Source organism: Vipera berus (assembly GCF_964194415.1).
Source record: "Vipera berus genome assembly, chromosome: 2".
Classification (NCBI taxonomy): Eukaryota; Metazoa; Chordata; class Lepidosauria; order Squamata; family Viperidae; genus Vipera; species Vipera berus.
In genome coordinates, this window is record NC_138203.1 from 222,746,239 (window position 1) to 222,767,997 (window position 21,759).

Sequence of the window (21,759 nt, forward strand, 5' to 3'; positions counted from 1 at the left end):
GGATCCAGTCCCATCACTTACTGGCGAATAGAAGGGGAAGAAATGGAAGCACTGAGATTTTATTTTCTTGGCCTCCAAAATCTCTGCAGCCATGAAATTAAAACACACTTGCTCCTTGGGAGGAAAGGTATGGCAAACTTTAGACAGCACAGGAAAAAGCAGAAACATCACCTTGCCAATCAATATCTATAAAGTCAAAACTATGGTTTTCCCAGAAGTAACCTATGGCTGTGAGAGCTGGAACATAAGGAAGGCTGAGCACCAAAGTACTTATGTTTTCAAACTGTGGGGCAGAAGGCAGAGTCCCTTCGACTAAAAGGAGATCAAATCAGTCCATCCTAAAGTAAACCAACCCTGATTGTCTCTTGGAAGGGCAGATACTTAAGTTGAAGCTCAAATACTTTGGCCACCAAATGAGAAGAGAGGACTCATTGGAAAAGGACCCTGACGTTGGGAAAGATTGAAAGCAAAAGAAGAGGACAGCAGAGGATGAGATGGGTAGATAGCGTTATCGACTCAATGAACATGAATTTGGGAAAACCCTGGGAGACAGCGGGAAGGGAGCCAAGAGCGCCTGTCTGGTCCATGGGCTCGCGAAGAGTCCGACACGACTTAGCCACTGAACAACAAGATGTGTGGACTTCCAACAGTCAGAATCCCCCAGCCAGTTTCTGAAATCCAAACATCTTAAAACTGCCGAATTTGAGAAACACTGCACTGTATAGCAGTGCACTGTATAGCAGAGACTCGAATCTCTCCAAAAGAGAAGGTCGGGACGGGTTTTTTTTTCAACTCTAGGCAGGGACTCTAGGCTCGGGTATGAGAGAATAGTCGTAAAACAATAGCACTCCCGCCTAGTACTGTATCTTGAAATCCCACAATCCGTTGCCCGCGTTTTCAGCCTCTTTCCCCGCGCTAAACTACTACCCGCTTGGCTCGGCCTTACTCACGTATCCCGGCATGCACCAGACCGGTAGCGTCGCTGTTGCTGCTCCTTTTCCTCGCCTCTATTTCCTCCGAAGGCCCCATAATTCCACCCGTGCCGACACCACCGCCGCCACCCCTCTCCCCGCCGCCCTAAAGCCGCAAAATGGCGGACACAATGAGCCGGAGTTGCCGCCGCCTTCTTCCCGCAGCTTGAGTGGAATCCGCCTGAGGGCAAAGTCGCTTCGGTCCTTCGCCGGCTCCGGCATTCTTCTCCCGCCATTCCCGCCCGCCCGCCCGCCCGCCGAGGCTAAGCCCTGCCCGACTCCCGCTTTCCCCTCACCTTGGCCGGCGCCCAGGCCCCGCCGGCTCCCTTTCCCCGCGACGGCGGAGGCGGCATGAAGCTGACGGACAACGTGCTGCGGAGCTTCCGCGTGGCCAAGGTGTTCCGCGAGAACTCGGACAAGATCAACTGCTTCGATTTCAGCCCCAATGGCGAGACCGTCATCTCCAGCAGCGACGACGACTCCATCGTCCTCTACGACTGCCAGGAGGGAAAGTGAGTGCCCGGGGAAGGCTGGCGGGAGGCGAGGAGCTCTTCGCGGGAAAAAGAGGCCCGGGAGGGGAGGGGAGGCAAGATAAAGCGGCTTTTGTTTTCATCGAAAGCCGGATCCACACAGCTGTATTTTTTATTTTATTTTATTTTATTTTATTTTTTAAAAAAAGTGCGGCTCTCGTGAGCTTCTAAACGGCGGGATGGGAAGGGGGAGACGTTGCTTTATAGGCGGGATGTTCAGGTGCGTCTCTCGAGCCCGGCGGAGGCTTTGCGTCGTTGCAGGGACAACGGCTGAAAGTAAAAGAAACTAGGGACGGTTTTTTAGTCCCTAATTGGAGAAAAATGTTGTTGTTGTTTTATTACATTTATATCCCGCCCTTCTCCGAAGACTCAGGGCGGCTTACAAGCTTAGCAGGAGCCTTCATTCTATGTATATGCCTGCTTATTAGGGCTTTCACACACACCCCAAGCAGCATTATTACAAAGTCAGCTTAATTGCCCCCAACAATCTGGGTCCTCATTTTACCTACCTCGGAAGGATGGAAGGCTGAGTCAACCTTGAGCCTGGTGGGATGCGAACCTGCACTAATTGCAGGCAGCTGGTGTTACTTAAGGAGGCATCAATCAGCCCACTGCTCCACCAAGGCTCTATGTGCGATGTGCGGTGAGCCTAAGTTTAAACGTACGCTTTTTAAGTTGTTCACCTTCGTATTCCACTAATCTGTGATTTTAGCAATTCTAACCTAAAACGTATGTTTTTAAATATATGAAAGGCACCTCCGTTTAAAAACCCAAAACATCATCCTTATGGGTGCTGACGATCTCCTTTCAATTTGTACTGGCTTTTATTGAGTCTTTCAGTTGTGCTCAACTTGTAGGCTTCTAAATAAAATACTGTATCAATAAATCTCTTGTGGCAATATTCAAAAATATTGGAATATTGCCACAAATCTAGGTCAGTACTGCGGTCTAAATTTCTCACCGTTTCAAAGAGGTATTGTTTATTTTGTATTCACTTGGTAAAATGGGCAGTGTACACATTTGATAATCAAAAGTAGGCTGTGTGTGATAGTATACTGGTGGGAAACTTAGGTAACAGTTTGCAAAGTATACTTGTAGATTTAGTTTGAATAGTTTGAGGCACTCTTCAAAAATGGGTTTGCCTTCAGGTTAATATGAAATGGGATTAACTATGAGGGGTGCTTGGTGCTCTCTGAGCTTGGTTGTTTTCTTGCAGACATTTCATTACCCAAACTAGATAACATCATCAGTGCTACTAGTAAGGAATGAGGCTTGCCTTGCAGTGTTGGCGAAATTGATTTTGGTGATTCTTTGATTGGGCTGTTTATTGTTACCTTGTTTGATAGTTTCTTGATTGGGATATTGTTTACTTCTTGAATGCAGATCTGATGTTAATCTATTCTCATCTGGATGTTGGTTACTAGTGAGGATGTGTTCTGGTCTTTACGTTTCATTTTTGCCTTGTCTCTTTTGAATGATATGTAGATGTTATCTATTTCTATGTGCCTGTGATGGCCAATTTTTCAGAAACCCAGGCTTCCAGGAATTCTCTAGCAGCATTTCTGGATTTGGCTTGCTAGGATGGTCGCAGTTTCCCAGTTGAAACTGTGGTTAAGTCTCTTCATACGTTGTGTTTTTGGTGTTCATGGATACATTTTGCTAGTCTTTTGCTATCCTAGTTTGGGTAAGGAAATGTCTGCCAGAAAACAGCCAAGCTCAGAAAGCACCAAGGACCCCTCATTTCAAACATGAGCTACAAATATTCTCCTTTATGAACTTAGCTATTTTAGTAATTACACCAGGCAATTACTTATTTGCTAAGTGACCGTACTTTCACTACTGTAAAGGAATAGAAATTAAATTGTAGCTGTAATTACCTCAAGAACTGTCCTGTATTTATTTTTCTGTATATCTGGGAACTCAACGATTTGGGGATCATTATTGCAAATGCAGTTTCATATTAGTAGATTTTAATGAAGTGGCTAGTCAAGATAGATATAGTCTGTTTCTTATAATTAGACATACAGTTTACATTTGCTGTAAACTGCTATCTTGTCCCAAATCCAAAACTTTATCTGTCAGTAAAGTATTTGACTTTCATGCTTGCCAGGCATTCTTCAATTTTTGAGCTTGAGATTGACCTTCTGAGTTTCTTAATTAAGAATAAACAAAATTTGTTAAATCTTCAAACTTGTAATGAATTGCTCATTCTTATTTAGATAGGTACTGTGTCCTCTCAAGTAAATGTTATTGTTAATTAGTTTGAATGCATTTAACATATATAACGAAAAGCAGACCAGTTGAATATTGGGGAAAATATCCAGAAATCTTTTGTAAGTTAACTTTCAAGATTTCGTGACCTTTTTATTTATTTAGATGGCTTAAAATCTAGAATAATGGGAGTGGTGGGATGTGGTAGTTGTTTTATCTGCACCAGCTTATACTCCTAAATAGGGTTTTGGATAGCTTGCAGAGAAAAAGATCTGTCACCTTTCAGCCAAGAAAAATAGCTCCACTTCAGCTACTTTTCTGTTAACAGGAACAAATATTTCTTGCCAGGCAGTAAGATCCACACAGTTCCTATCACTTTGACCTTCCAAAAAGCTTTAAAAAACTGGCTTTTCTCCCAGGCATTGTGATGAGGTAAGGCTGGAGCCCAGTGATTCTGACTGTTTATGTATAATTAGGGAGTATTGCTTAGGGCACCAAGAAGCTGTTTTGTGGGTGCTGGTTTTCATTGCTTCTTTTATCTTTTTATTGCTGTTGGAGTGAGCTGCCCACAGTTATTGCTTTTAGGACAAGCAGGCATATGCCTCATAAATAAATACATAAATACCATCTTAGAACTGAAACCTTGTGCAAACATAGTATCAATAGTAACCACATTGTTATCCCTCTTCACTATCACTGTTGTTACCATAATCTTTATTTAACCTCTGTTTGTTAATTCTGGATGTATATTTTGGAAGCCTCTTTGATGATTATTTAAGTTACATTTTGAATAAATTGAGTCTAGCTGAAAAAGTAGGTTATAGATTCTCAAATGTTTACACTTTTCTAGTATTGTTTTTTAAAAATGAATATATAGTGGAATCTCAACTGGTTTGCCTTCAGTGCTGTGCATATTCATACTTTTTGCCAGATATGTTTTTTTTTCTTTTTAAAAAATCGGCACCTCAGTTGTTTCAGTATTCCTCATTACAGATTTTTTTTCCTGAATCAATTTATAGGAAACATTTACAGATTATTTTTAAGCTTATATCACTTTTTATAATTTATTTAAGTGAAATAGCAAAGGAAAAAACCCTTGTGAACTTATTAAATTAGCTCTTTATAAAATAGACTTTACATAATTATCAGGATCCTATTGGATCCCCTATTGATTGTTTTGGGTGAAGGCATAATTTCCAAGAGAGCAAACCGATCTTTTATTTCTGTTTTCTATGTATAGTGGTGATAACACATCCTTACATTTCATTATAGCATAGTGTTTCCCCGTAAGTGTAGCACAAGAGATTTCATTAATTCATTTTAGTTAAAATTGCATCCTGATTTATTTATCTATATTTCTAAACTGCTCATCTCCCTCAAAGAGGGACAACAGAAATTATAATTCAATAATAGTATTACCAATATGTTTAGAAATAAAATACAATTAGTCCTGGATTTTATTTCAAATTTAAATGTTTTGTGAAATGTTATCATTAAAGTGACTAGCATTTTCCAAGTTAGACTATATCAAAGAGCTTGATATAGTTCCCTAAATATTTAGGTTAAAAAGAGGGGTGCTTCCAGTTCTGCTAATTTGTTGAAAGCTAATAATTAAAAACAACATAATTCCTTCATTTTGTCTGTAGCACCCTCATTGCCTTGCAAAGTATTACATCTAGACTTGGAGTTTTTGACATGAAAGGACTAAATTTAAATTTTTCCCTAATTGTGATGCTCATAATTTTTTGGCCAATTGATCAACTCGACTTAGTGGTTAAAAATTACTAACAGTCATCTTGCAATATTAGAATACTGCTATTAACTGAAAAAATGATGATGATGATGTTGGAAGGGACCTTGGAGGACTTCTGGTCAATCGTCTGCAATCCCAATTCAGACAAATGGTTGTCTGATCTCTTCTTAAAAACTTCAAGTGTTGGAGCATTCACAAACTTCTGGACGCAAGTTGTTCCACTGATTAATTGTTCTAACTGTCAGCAAATTTCTCCTTAGTTCTAGGTTGCTTCTCTTCTAGATTAGTTTCCATCCATTGCTTCTTGTCTTGCCTTCAGGTGCTTTGGAGAATAGCTTGACTCCCTCTTCTTTGTGGCAACCTCTGAGATATTGGAAGACTGCTATCATGTCACCCCTAGTCCTTCTCTTCGTTAAACTACTAGACATACCCAATTCCAGCAACCGTTCAGTCCCCTAATCATCTTTGTTGCTCTTCTCTGTACTCTTTCTAAAGTCTCAAAATCTTTTTTACATCTTGGTGGCCAAAAGTGGATGCAGTATTCCAAGTATGGCCTTACCAAGGCATTATAAAGTGGTATTAACACTTCACATGATCTTGATTCTATCCCTCTGTTAATGCAGTCTAGCACTGTGTTGGCTTTTTTGACAGCTGTAGCACACTGCTGGCTCATATTTAAGTGATTGTCCACTAGACTCCAAGATCCCTCTCACAGTTACTACTACTGATCTCGTATCTTAAGATCCTCTTGTATCTTAAGCCTATCTTCTGGAGTCTTGTTCAAGCTGACTAAAGAATGCACATATATTTATATATGTGCTAATGTATGATTTGACTTGGTCACCTAATGTTTTAATGTTTTTCTTTTTTTTATGTTAACCAAGAAGTAGTTTTGCTGAGGAAAGTCCAAATCACTAAACGTAAACATATCTTAGTTGCACACAGTAGAAATATAATGAAAATTCAGGTTGTCAACAGCAGCAATGGTGTTTCTAACTACTAAGATAGACCTTGGGTATCTTTTGAATTTTGATGCAGTACCAGTTATTTGTTGTTTACAATGTAGGGCACTTTTGAATGAAATGAAAAAAAAGAAATTCTAATAAAGGGAATTGGATACTATGAATAACAGAGTTGGTAGTGATGTATAGTATATAATATACATGCTTATTCTGTCTTACGAGTTAACATTGTGTACAGCTAGTCCTTGACTTAAAATCATTTGCTTAGTGATCGACCATTTGAAGTTACAACAGTACTGAAAAAGTGACTTGTTGACCATATTTCACACTGATAAATATCGTAGCATCCCCACTATCACATGATCAAAATTCAGACGCTTGGCAACTGGCATGTATTTACAATAGTTGCACTGTCCTGGAATCATGTGATCACCATTTGTAACCTCAGCCAGCTTCCGAGAACACAGTGGGGAGAAGCCAGATTTGTTTAATGACCACATGCTTCACTTCAAAACTGCACTGACAGAAAAGGCCATAAATGGGGCAAAACTCAATTAACTGCCTTGATTAGTAATGGAAATTTGGGGCTCAATTGTAGCCATTAAGCCGAGGACTACCTGTATGGCAAAATAGAATTTCTCTATTCTGAATATAATTATTACTTTTTTCTCTCCTTTGGCAGGCCCAAGAGAACGCTTTATAGTAAAAAATACGGAGTTGACCTCATCAGATACACTCATGCGGCCAACACGGTTGTGTACAGTTCCAATAAAATAGATGGTGAGTGAGCCATTCTTCCTGATAGTTGTCTATGCATATTGGATGTTTAACACTTTAATAATAAGGAAGACTTGAGAAGACTGATTTTGACTGAGGTTAAGAGTGAATTCATTGAAGCCGTTAATTGATAATGTAATGTTTCTTAATTTTAAATCCTAATTTTAAAGCACGGCTTTTAAGGTAGTTTCCTGATGAGATTTTGAGTCAGAAGTAAATCCGAATGAAATGTAAGGCTACACTAGCAATTTAATATCAGTTAAAAGGAAAGTGTTTTATTTGAACAATTAAAAGTATTTGTCAAGGAATAAACCAGCCGTTTAATGAGAAGGCTTTTATTTACTTTAACTTGCAAACAATAGGACAAGGCTATTTCTCTTTCCTGCTTCCTTAGGTGACAGTAAATTATATACTTAATTGGAACAGTGCATATCAGCAAAAACGCAAATCACTGTCCTTTATCAAAATCAATAAAATACCCTTTTAAACGTTATCAACCCCCACGGACCCTCTTATTATTTAAGCCAGACATGTCAAACTTGCGACGTCACGCAACGTATCGGGACGGTTTTGCCATTGCCAGCAATGGGGTGGGCGCAGCGTCTGGATGACGCATCTGGCCCATGGGCCGGTAGTTTGACACCCCTGATTTAAGCAGTAGTTTTGGTCCTTTCAATGTTTCCCTCAAAAATCTTTGGGTTTCTGCAAGTTCTTTTGCCTAATTCAGCAATTTCTTCATTTACTCTGGAGACCTTGTATGCCTTTCTTAGCAACCATAGACAACACATAAATGTCGTTAAGGCTTAAAGTCTTTTACATGTTCCTGTAAAGTCTGAAATCTCACAAAGTTAAAATTTTAACTTGAAAATCTCTGCATTTTTAACGTTTACATCTAGCTGGCATGTCTTTTTCTTTCAGGGCCTCCTTTTCATATCTTTCCTTCTGATTCTTTGATAACTAGCTTTCCATGTCTTTTGCTTTTTCTAACTCCTTCACAGACATTTTTTACTTTTGGCTCAATGTGATCCTCAACTAATAAAATGTTTATTGGATTATTATTGAACAAATTTGTATTCTGCTAAAATCACAAAACCGAGTGGCTTAACAAAATACAGGGAGATAAACATAGGCCAATTAAACTCAGGCCTAATTCATAACTTTAGGACTCAAAGACCCTCTGGGGGAAAAAAATCTTCAGTTTTTTTCAGAAAGTGGGCAGTGTTGGAGATGGAGAAATCTCCATTTGGAGGTCATTCCAGAGGGCCGGTCCCATCATTGGAAAAACAATGCTTCTGGGCTTTTGCCCCCAATTTCCCCCAAATAGGAGACAAACAGGTGCTTCCAGCATGATTGGAAGTGCTGAGACCAACTCTAGTGTGGAGGTGCAGTCCTGTAAGTAACCAGGTGTCAATACATAAAGGGCTTTATAGGTTAAAACTAACACAATTGTACCTGGAAGCTAATAGGAAACCAATTGGAGACCTAAAAAACAAGAATCACTGGTTCACTCCTATAGCCACTTTATATTGCATCAGTTGAAGCTTCCAGATTGTCTCCAAAAGCAGCCCTGTGTAGGGCACAATGCAGCAGTCTAATCAGGTGGTAATGAGGTCATCAGCTGTTGTAATCAGGTCTTTCTGTCTCATGTAAGGTCACAACTGCTGCACCAGCCAAAGATGGGCAAAGATCCTCCTGGCTGCAGCTTCCACTTGCAGATTAAACAAGAGAAACAAATCCAGGAGGATTCTCAAGTCACAGACTTCTTCCTGGGGCAATGCAACTCCATCCAGAGACAAAGAGAATGTGGTGGAACCCCAGAATGTAAACCGTATTGTAGCTTCATCTTGCTAGCATTTATTTAAGGTGTCTCATACAGACCTACACTGGATCCAGGCACCGGGACAGGACTTTAACGATGTCTCTGGCCTAACTGAAGATTGTGATGTACAATTAAATGTCATTGGTGTATTCTTGTGTCTTGTCAGAAATGCAGGAGCTAGAAAAGGGGATATTATTAATTTAATGTTTTTTTTTAAAATAAAAACTTTTAATAAAATATAGATTTATATAGTTCTAGCCCAGTAAATGGGCAGTGTTAATGACAGAGAAATTTCTGACCAGCATGTCAATCCCAGAGGACGCTGTAAAAGGTGGGTAATTGTTTGAACAGTACCACATTAGCGGTGAATGTGTATTGATGCAGCCATATGGGTATTGGATGAAGCATTTTAATGCATCTTTATAGGTAACTCATTATTGTGCTTAATCTACATTATTTACTCTATGTTACTATCACTTTCCTGTTTGTATTACGAACTTGTGAGACTGAGAATCAAGGTCCCAATCTGGGTCGATCGCCGAGACCAGAAGTTTTGTCTTCAAAAGAAGATCCCTGAGGATGGACTGGTCCAGCACGAGTGCAGAAGATCGGAAGACAAAACCTCTGAGGCCCCGGTGACCGGCCCAGATTGGATCCTGCAACATTATCCTGGGACACGTCTGTTCACCTTTGTTCACTGAGAATCAATTTCATATGCTGCACGATGATAGAGGTGGAATAATCCCAATCAGATTCTTTGCTTTCCAAATGCTTGATGTTTAAAAAAAAATATTTGAGAAGAGCACCTGTTGTGTTGTGTTATGTTTCATATTAATCACTGTGTTTAATACATAGTAATGGAAATACTTTGGCCATTTTTCTTACGAGAAAGCATACAAAGAGACAGATAAGTTAACCTTTTTTCCCCACTAAAAATTAGTGTGTCTGAATTATATCTTGAACCAGGTCTATTCATACCATCCTTTATTGAATTCTTGATATTTTTTTTAGCTTTTCTACTGCTTACTGCACAGTGCCTGGTTCCAGGCTGAGGTAGTAGTTTGTACAGTTTTAGGGTCTATGATACCACCCGGTACAGGAGATAACTGTACAGGCCACTGCCTTGCCTGGGGCAGAGCTTTACGACTAAAAGAAGAAATTTTCTGCCCATGTTTGTGTGGTGCCAGGTAACAGTTGTTCTGTGGAAAGAAAAGTTGGTCTCAAATGCTTGTACATGTTACAGATTTCCTTGCAGCTCCTTTGTTTAGCGGAGGGCTGGCTCTTCAGACTTTTAGGTCTAATCTTGTTCATTCATGTTTCTCTGTAAAAACTGTTAGAATAAATGCTTGCTGATTCATCAGAAAATCCTGGAACAGATATACAAAAATTGCAGAAATATGAGCTTGCAGGCATGCATTGATATCATTTAGTTTTCTCTTTGAAGAAAGGAAAATTGACTTATTATCCCGTAGGGAAAGTATACTTAATCTGTTGTACCAGCTGACTTACATATACTTTGAGGCTTAGTCACCTCCAGATAATGTTTTTTTTTAAAGAAAGTCCTATTATTTAGCAGCCTTCCAATGCATCCATCCTATATTTAACAGTCATCTATATTTAAATTAGTTAAGAAATGCTGCAATAAAATATTACATATTCTTGATTATATGTTCAAGGTTTATATATATGCTACTAAATTGTTTCCTTTTACATTGTTTATCTTTGAAATATAAGGTATAATCAGTGTTTCATATACAAACTTTTTACAGCAATTACTGAACTAGAGATGAATTCTGCTTCTGTATCTGTGGATATAGAAATACTGTATGTATCTTTTTGAACCAGATTCTTAACAGAAGGTTACACTTCATGACTGTATTTACACCCACAATAGCTGATTGAATTTACATATTCTGTTTAGCCATGGTTTTTTTCACTGATTTTATAATTCGTATGAAATAACAAATCATATATCTGAATTCATACATAGTACTAAATCATTTTTTGTATGTGAGTAATTATGAACTATGGTTCATGACTGTGTGTGAACTTGGACACCATACTTAGTTCCATTATTAAAATATGAGATGTGCAAACCTAGTCAGCTAATATTAATAAAGTCTTACTCTAATAAGTAAGCTGCATTGGAGAGTCCTTTTGTATAATGTTTGCCTTGTTGATGTTTCCATACAGATACTATCAGATACCTTTCTCTTCATGACAATAAATACATTAGATACTTTCCAGGACATAGCAAGAGGTAAGATGAGCAGAGCAAAGCTTTCAATTTTATATTGCTATGACCATAGGAAGAATTAAAACGTAAATAAGAGTCATTATAACTAATCCACAATAGATTTTGTTCTGTTTTTACTTATGTTGCCTAAATTTTCAACTTTTTTTAAACTATAAAATATTAGATATGGCATATGATGTAGACTGCTTTGGCTATATTATTTTTTTTCTCTTCATTTCAGAGTTGTTGCTTTATCTATGTCTCCAGTAGATGATACCTTTATATCTGGCTCACTTGATAAGACTATCAGACTTTGGGATCTTCGGTCACCAAATTGCCAGGTAAACTTTTAAACTCCACATGAAGTATGTTAATGCATGTCAAGTGTTGTGTAGATTTTAGATTGCAGACTTTATTTCCTGTGCAGTGTAGTAGTAGACATGAACAAAGTAAACACCTCTTTATATATAACCAACATATACCTAAAGCCTGGCAATGTTAAAATGTGCACTTTCTCTTAGGTGATTTTTGAAGAAAAACAGAAACAGTTTTGAATAATAGTTCAACAACAAGTAAAAGGATTCAAACCAAAATGAGTAATAATGTCCAAAGTAAAGTATAACAAGTAAAAATTAATGACTGGAAGAAAAGGGGGAGGAGTTATCAAAATATACATCAATCTGTCTCACTTGTTTCCTATTTACAACATTTACAACATAACTGCTCATCTTACATTGAACTCTGAATGGATATATACGTGTTTTTGGGTGTGTATTCAAAATCTAGGGTCTGATGCATCCACAAGGAAAACCTGTATGCTCATTTGATCCAGAGGGGCTGATTTTTGCAGCTGGGGTCAATTCTGAAATGGTGAAACTTTATGATCTTCGGTCCTTTGATAAGGTAAGTAGTATGTAACGTTCAGGTGTAACCTCATAAGATTTCTAAATATGGCATCTTTTCTGAGATGAGACTCCTGAGATGATAGATTTATATTCAGGCATATAAAAGTAAAACACTGAAGTTGGGATTTCTAGGAATTGAAGCTTAAATACCTTTGCACGTATCCTTGGCAAGTTCTGTAGAAAATGAAAATTCCTTCCCACGTCAGACAGTCTGCCTAGTGCAGTATTTCTTGCAAAATGATCTGAACATCTGGAATATTTTTGCTGCATGCCAACATCTGCCTTTCTTTTTTGAAGGGTCCATTTGCTACCTTTAAGATGCAATATGATCGAACCTGTGAGTGGACTGGCCTGAAGTTCAGCAATGATGGAAAACTTGTTCTTATTTCAACTAATGGAGGGATCATACGACTCATTGATGCCTTTAAAGGAGCAGTTCTTCATACATTTACAGTGAGGGATATTTCCATATCTTCATACATGCTCTTCATTTTGGATGTTCTTTAGAATTAAGACAAGATTTATGGGATGTTGAGTTAGCAGTGCAGTAGAAGACACTCTTATAGCTGAAAATAAGGGTACTTATTTCATCAAGTTATTCTTGCTGAGGTTTGATGGTGCATCCCTTATGTAAAACTTAAGCCATTAATTTGGGATACCTGAGAGTAACTTTTTAATTGAAAGAAATCAACTGGAATAAATAGATGAAAAGATAATTGATAACGTAAAAAAGCACTTTATGAAACTGTGCTTTAGATTGTGTTTTAGCATCCTCCCTTCCTCTTATACTCTTTTCAACCCATGGAGTTGAGAAATAAATTATTCTTAATTTCACAACTATTCATAGCTACAAGTATACATTCTCATTAGTCATGACAGTAAGAAAAGCTCCTGTCCTGTTGTCCATTCTGGATTTTTAAATAGTCCAGAGTGGATAACAGGTTTTCCACTCTGATTTTTAAACTTTCCTAGGGGCAATTATACATGGTGTCCTTGTAATGCTATTCAGAATTTCTTTACACCAGTTAAGGCCTAATTTGAGAGTTTGGCAGAGTAATTAAGGCATTTGGCCTAGAAACCAATAGAGTGTAAGTTCTAGGCCAGGGCTTTTCAACCTTTTCACCCATTGTACCACTTTTAGGATACGGCAGCATCCGAGTACCGCCAGTCGCCTAGCAAGGTGTCAAAAACTTGATGACCAAAAAAAAGGAAAAAAGTGAAGTACAGTTAGTCCTCGACTTACAACAGTTCGCTTAGTGACTGTTCGAAGTTACAATGGCACTGAAAAAAGTGCCCCCCAAGCCACAGCCGAGCAAGACACCTGCCTGCCTGCCCGGCGGTGCTCTTCCTCCTATCTGAGGTTTTCATTGTTGTGAGCATTTCTGCTGAGGATTGGCAGCGGGGTGGGTGGGGGTTGTTTGGTTTTTATCCCCCCTCTGCTGGGTGGTTGCAGCAGGTTTTGGTCACTTCACATGACCCTGGGACACTGTGACCATCATAAATATGAATCGGTTGCCAAGCATCTGAATGTAAATCACAAGACCCTGGAGATGCTGCAACATTCCAGCTGATCAGTGCTTCTTCTGGGCTCAGAAGCACCAGGATCAGCGTCGACCTCCAGCAGGAGCCTGGCGCTGATCCTTGCGCTTCCGCTGAGCCCTGCAGCTCCAGCCGTCTCTCGCTCAGTCTTGTGCGGTGCTGCCACCGGTTCAGCTCATTCCCCTCCCCCACTACCACTTTTCTAGGATGGTCGCATACCACCTGCCAGGTGCCAATGTACCACAGGTGGTACCCGTACCACTGGTTGAAAAGCCCTGTTCTAGGCTTTAGACATGAAAGCCAGCTGGATGACTATGGGCCAGTCACTGTCTCTCTTATCCAGCCCACCTCACAAAACTCTTGTGGTAGGAAACATAGGAAGCAAGACCGTTATGAATGTTTGCTGCCCTCAGTTGATCAACATAGAAAAAAATGGGCAGTATAAAATGGTGATGATGAGCTTCTGAGTGATGCTTCTTTCGTTCTGTTATCAGCCATGACTTCTTAGATCCAGGCTTTTCCAAGACTAACCCTAAACTTAGATTAATGGGATAGCAGTTGGTTTTACTAAATGTGCTTGATATTGTACACCACCTTTGTAAGGGAAATGGGTGGTTAAGAAATATGTATAAATAAATAAGTAAAATAGTTCTGCTTGAAATATCCTTAATGCATATGTAATTTACCTAATTTGCCATGGTTATTCCCATGTCTTAGAAGCACTATTTTGTGCTAAGGCTGTTGAAGAATTAAATCTTCTAGAATAAGAGTGAATAATGTGATAAAACTTTTTAAAAGCTTTCAGATGACTTCTTCTCTGGAAATGAAAGGACAATGGTTGGAAGGGGCTTCTTGGGCACCCTGGTGTTGCAAACCAATTTTTTGTTTGAGTTAAACTTTAATTTTTCTGTTATATTTTATGCTCATAACCTTCCTCTTTTTTATTGTTATTCAGTCGCTAAATTGCGTCTGACTCTGCAACCCCATGGACCATAGCATGCCATCTCCTTCTGTCCTCTACTGTCTCCTGGTGTTTGCTTAAATTCATGTTCATCTTACTCTTTTTTACAGGGATATAATAATAGCAAAGCTGTCACACTGGAAGCTTCATTCACCCCGGATTCTCAGTTTATAATGATTGGTAAGAGAATTATATTTCCTCTGTATATATTGATGCAGCGCCAATTACTGTATATAAAATAATTTCAGGGTCACTTCCATAAAGCTTTGAATAATAGTTCCAAGTGACTTGTACCTTTTGGGGAGGGTGTTGTTTTTGTTTGTTTTTTTACTCGATGCTTCATTTTTGCTACAATGTTTTACTTATTGCTGTTTATTTGAGTTGCGTATGAATCAATCTTGGATGAATCAGTTCAGATCCTGATGATTCTGGTTGAAACTGCAGGATCAGAGGATGGGAAGATTCATGTCTGGAATGGAGAGACTGGAATGAAGGTGGCAGTGCTTGATGGGAAACACACAGGACCCATTACCTGTTTGCAATTCAATCCCAAGTTTATGACGTTTGCCAGTGCGTGCTCCAATATGGTAAGCAAACCTAAGTTGATTCAAAGTTTTAAGCAAATCAAGCCGTTCAGGATTGAGGGGTCTCAATCCACTCTGAGCTTGGTTGTTTTCTTGCAGATGTTTCCTGACTCAACATCTGCAAGAAAACAACCAAGCTCAGAGAGCAACAAGGAACCTTCATTTCAACCCTGTCTTACAAATATTCTCCTTTATTTGATACTTTCTGGATTGATTGTACTTCAGTTAAAAAGATCAAGATATTGTCAATAATATATCACTAGTTTGTAATTCTTGTTAATTTTCTACACTATCTTGAAATTTTGAGAGCATATTATTAATCTCACAAAATGGCTACCATGGGGAGCTTACCTATTTGTAAAAATGCTTCCAAATTAATGCAGCAAAAACTTCCAAAGCAGGTACGGTTATTCCCAAAATGTCTTTTTACCAGGAAGCAGTCAGGTACATTTATTTTCCACTAGTCTGTATGCTCTTCGGCATGAGGCATCCAATATCTGGAGACAAAATAGTAATCATCAAATACCTGAAATAATGCTGAAGAAGGAATGGGCTTATTCTATATTGTCCCAGATAGAAAGACCAGAACAGGTTAAAACTAAAGGAAGGTAGTGTAGGTAAGCTAAATGACAGGAAGGACTTTCTGATTACACAGATTGTTAGCCAGTGGAACAGGTGGAAACAAAATATGGTAATTTTCCTGGAACTAAGGAAAAACTTCCTGACTGTTAGAGCAATTAACCAGTGGAACAACCTGCCTCCAGAAGCAGTGAATGCTCCAACACTGGAAGTTTTTAAGAAGATACTGGACAGCCATTTGTCTGAAATGGTATAAGGTTTCCTGCCTGAGCAGGGGATTGGACTGGATGACCTCCAAGATCCCTTCCAACATCATATCATCATCATCATCATCATCATCATCATCATCATCATCATCATTATTATTATTATTATTATTATTATTATTATTATTATTATTATTATTATTATTATTATTATTATTATTTGTATAACTGTCAAAGAACCACTCTAGCAGATCTGCACTGGACAAGGGTTCAAATAATGACCTCTAATGTCATATACAACCTTATAATTCCATGGGTTATAACTATATGGATAACCATAAGATAGTAGCAGGAAAAGGGTAGAAAACTATGTAGTCAGCATCCATTTTTGGCAGCCCAGATATACTGCCTATATTCCACTTAATATTCCTAATCTTTTTTCTAGGGCAGATAGAAACATTTTCAAACAAACCCACTAGGTTGCAGTCATTTTTATTTTCTGAAAATTCCTGTTAGGCATATTATGTGCTAGTTGAAGTCATTACTGCAACTAGAACATGGTGTGGATCTGGAGAAATGGCCAAGTGGTGCTCCTGGGATATCATCCTGCTACCTTGATTTACATACATTACCAAAATGCTGTTTCTGGGATATTTAAAAATGAAGCAAAGTATAATTCCATTTTTCACAGTGCCATAAATGTTATTTCTGTAAGGAAGCTGGAGACTACTCCCCCACCCCGAGTCATACACAGGTTAGACAATAGACAATTATTTGTGTATACTTGGATAACTGGCAGAAAAATATTTATTTTTCTATTTAAATATTTTAAAAGAGTGGTAAAAAATACTCCAGATGATGACTATTCTGAGGCAAAACCTTCCTTTAGTATTATTTGAAAGCCCTGGTATATGGAAGGGTATCATTTTAATGGCCTAAGAATGACCAGTCTAGTAATGTGGATTGAAATAGTTGAAAATGTTTGGCACTCAGATTGATTTAAATAAACACCATTTATTTCGTCCTACATATATGTTTTCTGTATTATACTAAAGTGAATTTGATTTTGTGGTTGATCTCCCAACATTCCTATTTAATAAAAAGCAAAATAATTTATTTTAACATATATTTGGGTTGTATTAATGGATCACTTACATTCAGAATGTAATAGTGGTGTTGATGATGAAGATACTGTTCCATATATATATAATATTTTTCTAGCCTGTTTTTCTTCTGCCAAAAAGTTGCTTATAAATACACATCTGCTTAGAGAATTCTACTGACACAATAAAACATAAGTGAATTACAATGATCTTTTCTCTCAATCTGAACTGTATTAATTATGTCACTTTGTGACAGATGAAGGTAAGCTGTTCAAGCTACTCCCCCTGCTTTACTGAACTAGTAGTGGCTGGGAAAAAAGGTGTAGGTGCATTGTTTTAATCTTGTAGTATTGCATCAATCAGTCTCATTGTAGTATCAGACAAGTCAAGAGTGTTAAAGATAAGTGCTACCTGGGAATATGTGAAGATTCTGACAAAGTAAAAACCGTGTATCGGGCAGGTTTTTTAGTTCACTGATCTCCTGTCAAAACTTGTGTTACCTCTAAACTTTGCAGAGATGAATTTCTAAAGGGCCATGAATGCTGGTTGTCCACCCCTGTACATCCTATAGCCTTGCCTGCAAGAAGTGCTAGCAACCTGGGTTACCTCTCTGAAGTTGCTTCCCTATTAGTGATAGAGTACCAAAAATATTGTCTCTGCACAGCTGCTGCATAATCATTTGGACAGCTGTTAAATAAAGGGCATAGGTGGCCATCACAATATAGCCAGGATTGCCTGCTGATGCTATATGTTAGTTTTGTGCATTGTTTCAAGACAAACCTTGAACATTAACATTATCCTCTCTTCTTTGTTCAGGCCTTTTGGTTGCCAACTATAGATGACTAGTCTGAATTAATCACTTCCAATGGACAGTTTCCATACTGTATTGAAAGCAATGCAGTATTTATAAAGACAACAGTGAAAGTATTGGAATTGTATCACTTGGAGATGAATATTCCCACCCAGCACATTCTGCATAAGTCTTCTTTCATCAAGCTCTTTGCTGCGTCTCCTACAAAGGATTTCTTCATGTGGCTATTCAGTTCCTGTTCTGAAAATCTGAATATTTCTTCCAACATCAAATTGAAGCAGAACTATTACAGCTGAAATCAACTAGCAAGCAGCTTTGCTTTGGAGTACATTTGGAAAGAATTTTGCCAGTCCTTTGTCTTTGTGGCTGACTTGTAAACTCCCAGGATTTTGGACTTTGATTTTCTAACATATTCTGTCCTCTTTGAAATATCAGCAGTATCCATGCTGTGTACTCTTGTGCTATATAAAGATACCTTTGTGCCATACATACATACATACATGTATATAGAGAGACACAGAGAGATCAATATCAATTGCTACAGGAACATTGTTAAAGATGTTTACCCTTAAGTGCTCCAACAGGTTCTGAATCTTTAGGAAACTATACTGATCCTCTTTGGTATGGGCAGCTTCTGAAATGAACAGATACTTGGGTCTGTTTGGGTAGAATGCCAAGCAACACAGAAGTCTCAGTTGGACTGAGTGGAAATGCACTTCCTGTATCTCTTCCTTCAGTGTATCTTTGTAGATTTTATAAATACAGGGAAGGGGAGAGTGTGGAAGGGTCACTATTGTTTTTTACTATCAGGTATTAAAAATAGTAATATTGGACCAACACAGTATTCTGGAATGAGTGTTAGTGTACTTGTCTTTCTCAGAGCATTCCAAGTTTCTATTCTTCCAAGTATAAATGTCATTCCACTGTTCACAATGCAAGTAGTACAGCTCCTCCCTCTGCCTACACAGGAGATCTCCATTCATTAAGCACTGGGATAATCTGTACACGGAAGTCCGCCTTTTTCATTAGTGGGTTGGATGAAATTGTATAATTACCAGCTGATCTCATTTTTATTTCTGCTGTCACTGCAGTAGAATGAAGGGCCCTGCTTTAACTTTGTCTAAGCATCCTTTCCAAGAGAGCAGAAAACTTAAATTCGTGTGCTTTTAACTTCCTAAGATATACTGATTTTATAATATTGATGCTGCATTTCCTATGTCAATTGTGCCTCGGCTACCATAATCTGTCAGCAATTGATAACAATCTGTACACTTAAAAAAGCATTTCAAAGAAGCATAATTTCAATGCTTCATGCTCTAGTTTTCTTAATATTAAAATGCTGCTGTCCTTTCCATCCATCAAAACATTCGGATAATATCAGCACCCTTCTTTACTACACTTGGTTTTGCTTGGAAGTGTTCATATTCTGTGATGTTTGCATTATTGGTGTTGAACTACAACCTCCATGGAGTTGTGATGCATAAGCCAGCCTGAGCAATATAATAAGGGAAGTTTGTTTTGGTGAATAAAAGAAGGGGAGGGGGAATCTCCTAGCTGACATTAAGCTGTTGGATTTGTATTTAAACTGGGTTTTGTGTTTATATCCCACAGTAAGTTCCTGAGTCGGCTAACATCGAATAATACAGATAACTTGAGTTTAGGGAATTACTGTAGATACATCAATGTTCTACCTCTTGGCTTGTTATTCGTGAAAGATTTTGCAGGCCAGTGAGCGACAATTTTGGGACACAGGGCAGGATTGTTGTTCACAGTGCCCTTTTTTCAGAATTCATTGCACAATACACTTTTTTATGGCTAGTTCATCTAGTAAAATATAAATACCATTTAATCATCTTTAGACCTGTTTGTAATTTTAGCATCATTTCTTCAGTGACAAAAATCAATCTTTTTAAATCTTGAATACACTGCCCTTGATCTAGAATTGCTTTTCATTAAAATTAAATTGAGTAGAAGTTAATTTTTTACTGGGAGTTGATTGTGGGATCATTTTTTTTCCTTTAGAAATGTTATCATTTGCAATGTATTCTGATTTCTTACATTATGCATCCTAATAACATACTGTGTTTTTACATCTGTATTTGCAGCTTGAATAATTTGTTTTTATAAATATTTCCAGTCAAGAATAAATTACAGTATTAGGTATAAGGCAGGATTGCTGTCCTGTATAAATTGATTTTTATTCCTTTTTTGTTTCATCTCTTAAGCATATCGTTATGACAAAATACATTGGTTGGCTATTTTATTACTATTTTAAAAGTATAAATAGAATCTGAAGCAGCTCAAGATAGTAAGATAAATATGCAATTGCATGCAGCCCATTTTCATATAATTGGAACCCATTTGGACATTGAAAATGTAGTAGTATATTTTGACTAGCTTGTGTGTTTCCTTCTGTCTTAAATGTTTTTGGACAAAATACCATTTTTTTTAAAAAAAATGTCAATTTAGTATTAAGTGATTTCACTAATATACCGCCTAATTCCTCAAATGTTTTCTGAAGTACATCTAGTGTAATTCTCTCTCTAGATTGCTCTAGTGATCCTCTCCTCCCTCTACTGTTTTGCCACTTTTCTGGTGGTTGCCATTGTAATACTGTAATCCAAAAATGAAAGTGTCTCCATTGCAAGGGAGAAAGTGAAAGGAAAGTTACTTTTTTTCTATTTTATCTTCCAGTGCCCTTTCCAATTTGTTCAAAAGCGCTTTCACAAAATAATCAAATAACATCTTAAATTTTCTTACATTAGTTCAATCTTACACTTTTTACCAAGTTTTTAAATTTTAAATTTCCCTTTTGTAACCCACAAACATTGATTTGCCAAAGTTGAATTGTCTTATTCTGCTGCTCCAAAAAACTCTATAGCTGTAATTACATCCAAGATTTTAAGAAATTATTGCACCACAGCTATGAGCTTGATTGAAATCCCTCAATTTCCAGCCAATTACTCATGACCCAACTACAATAACCTTAGTTTCTGCAGTCTATTCACGAGGAGTAGCAATCCAGAGTACAAGTGGGCGATCTCACAATCTCTTCTTTATCCAGAAAGCCTGCTGGGAAGTATTTATCTGACCACCAATTTGCCTCAGTGCCATCCCAGCGCCTTCAAGGACATTTATCATGAATTTCTCATAGCAAGAAGCATCAAGTCACCAAAAATTGCACTATGAGCAAATGACCAAATTAAGGGAATTAACAGCAAGTAAGCATTACTGAATGTATTTTTCATTGACATGACTAATTTCCAATGCAAAAGAACTTCAAGAATGTGTCAGTCTTCAGCTTAACAATTTCAAAAAATCTACAATAGTTAGTATACACTCCATAAACAAAAGATCTTCCCCTTCAAATTTAGGTAATTGGGAATTAGCATATTAAATAATTAAAGCTATTCCATAATGATCATAGCCCTGTTTGAAGTTTCTAAACAGATTTTTTTAAAAATCCCATTTATATCCCGCCCTTCTCCGAAGACTCAGGGCGGCTTACAATCTAAAGCACAAATAAATGTGCTTAGCAATAGTGTAAACCTTTTGAGTGGTATAGCAGCAGTAAAGATGTGGCACTTCCAAAATTGATTTCAAACCCTCTCAAAAAATGTTGACAAAATTCTAATTGGCAGAAACAAGTTGTAATTCTGTTTTAAATCAACATGTACCATAAAAAGAACACGCCACAAAAAAGGACATCTCTTAAAATATAGTAAACAGTCGACTGGCAGGAACCATGCCTTGAATTCCACCAAACAATGGTCTGAAATACAAAATGCTCGATGTTGGAATAAGTATCTCTT

The 21,759-nt window shown here is 37.8% G+C and overlaps 3 protein-coding genes across 3 annotated transcripts in view; 1 reads left to right on the plus strand and 2 right to left on the minus strand.

The window, feature by feature from the left end:
* Positions 1 to 1,467, minus strand: part of GLYCTK (glycerate kinase) — a 34,849-nt gene extending 33,382 nt beyond the window's left edge. The window contains exon 1 of the mRNA XM_081319553.1: positions 1,268 to 1,467. The gene's annotated coding sequence lies outside the window, so the exon portion shown is untranslated. The remainder of the gene's footprint in view (positions 1 to 1,267) is intronic.
* Positions 1,235 to 20,137, plus strand: WDR82 (WD repeat domain 82). Its single transcript, XM_081319557.1, has 9 exons — positions 1,235 to 1,483; positions 7,110 to 7,207; positions 11,217 to 11,283; positions 11,501 to 11,600; positions 12,046 to 12,162; positions 12,462 to 12,617; positions 14,775 to 14,844; positions 15,109 to 15,251; positions 17,953 to 20,137. The coding sequence occupies exons 1-9, from the start codon at positions 1,323 to 1,325 to the stop codon at positions 17,980 to 17,982; spliced, it is 942 nt and encodes a 313-aa protein (XP_081175683.1). The 5' UTR covers positions 1,235 to 1,322; the 3' UTR covers positions 17,983 to 20,137.
* The window catches only part of PPM1M (protein phosphatase, Mg2+/Mn2+ dependent 1M), a 29,571-nt gene continuing 23,460 nt past the window's right edge, over positions 15,649 to 21,759 (minus strand). The window contains exon 11 of the transcript XR_014025339.1: positions 15,649 to 15,745. The gene's annotated coding sequence lies outside the window, so the exon portion shown is untranslated. The remainder of the gene's footprint in view (positions 15,746 to 21,759) is intronic.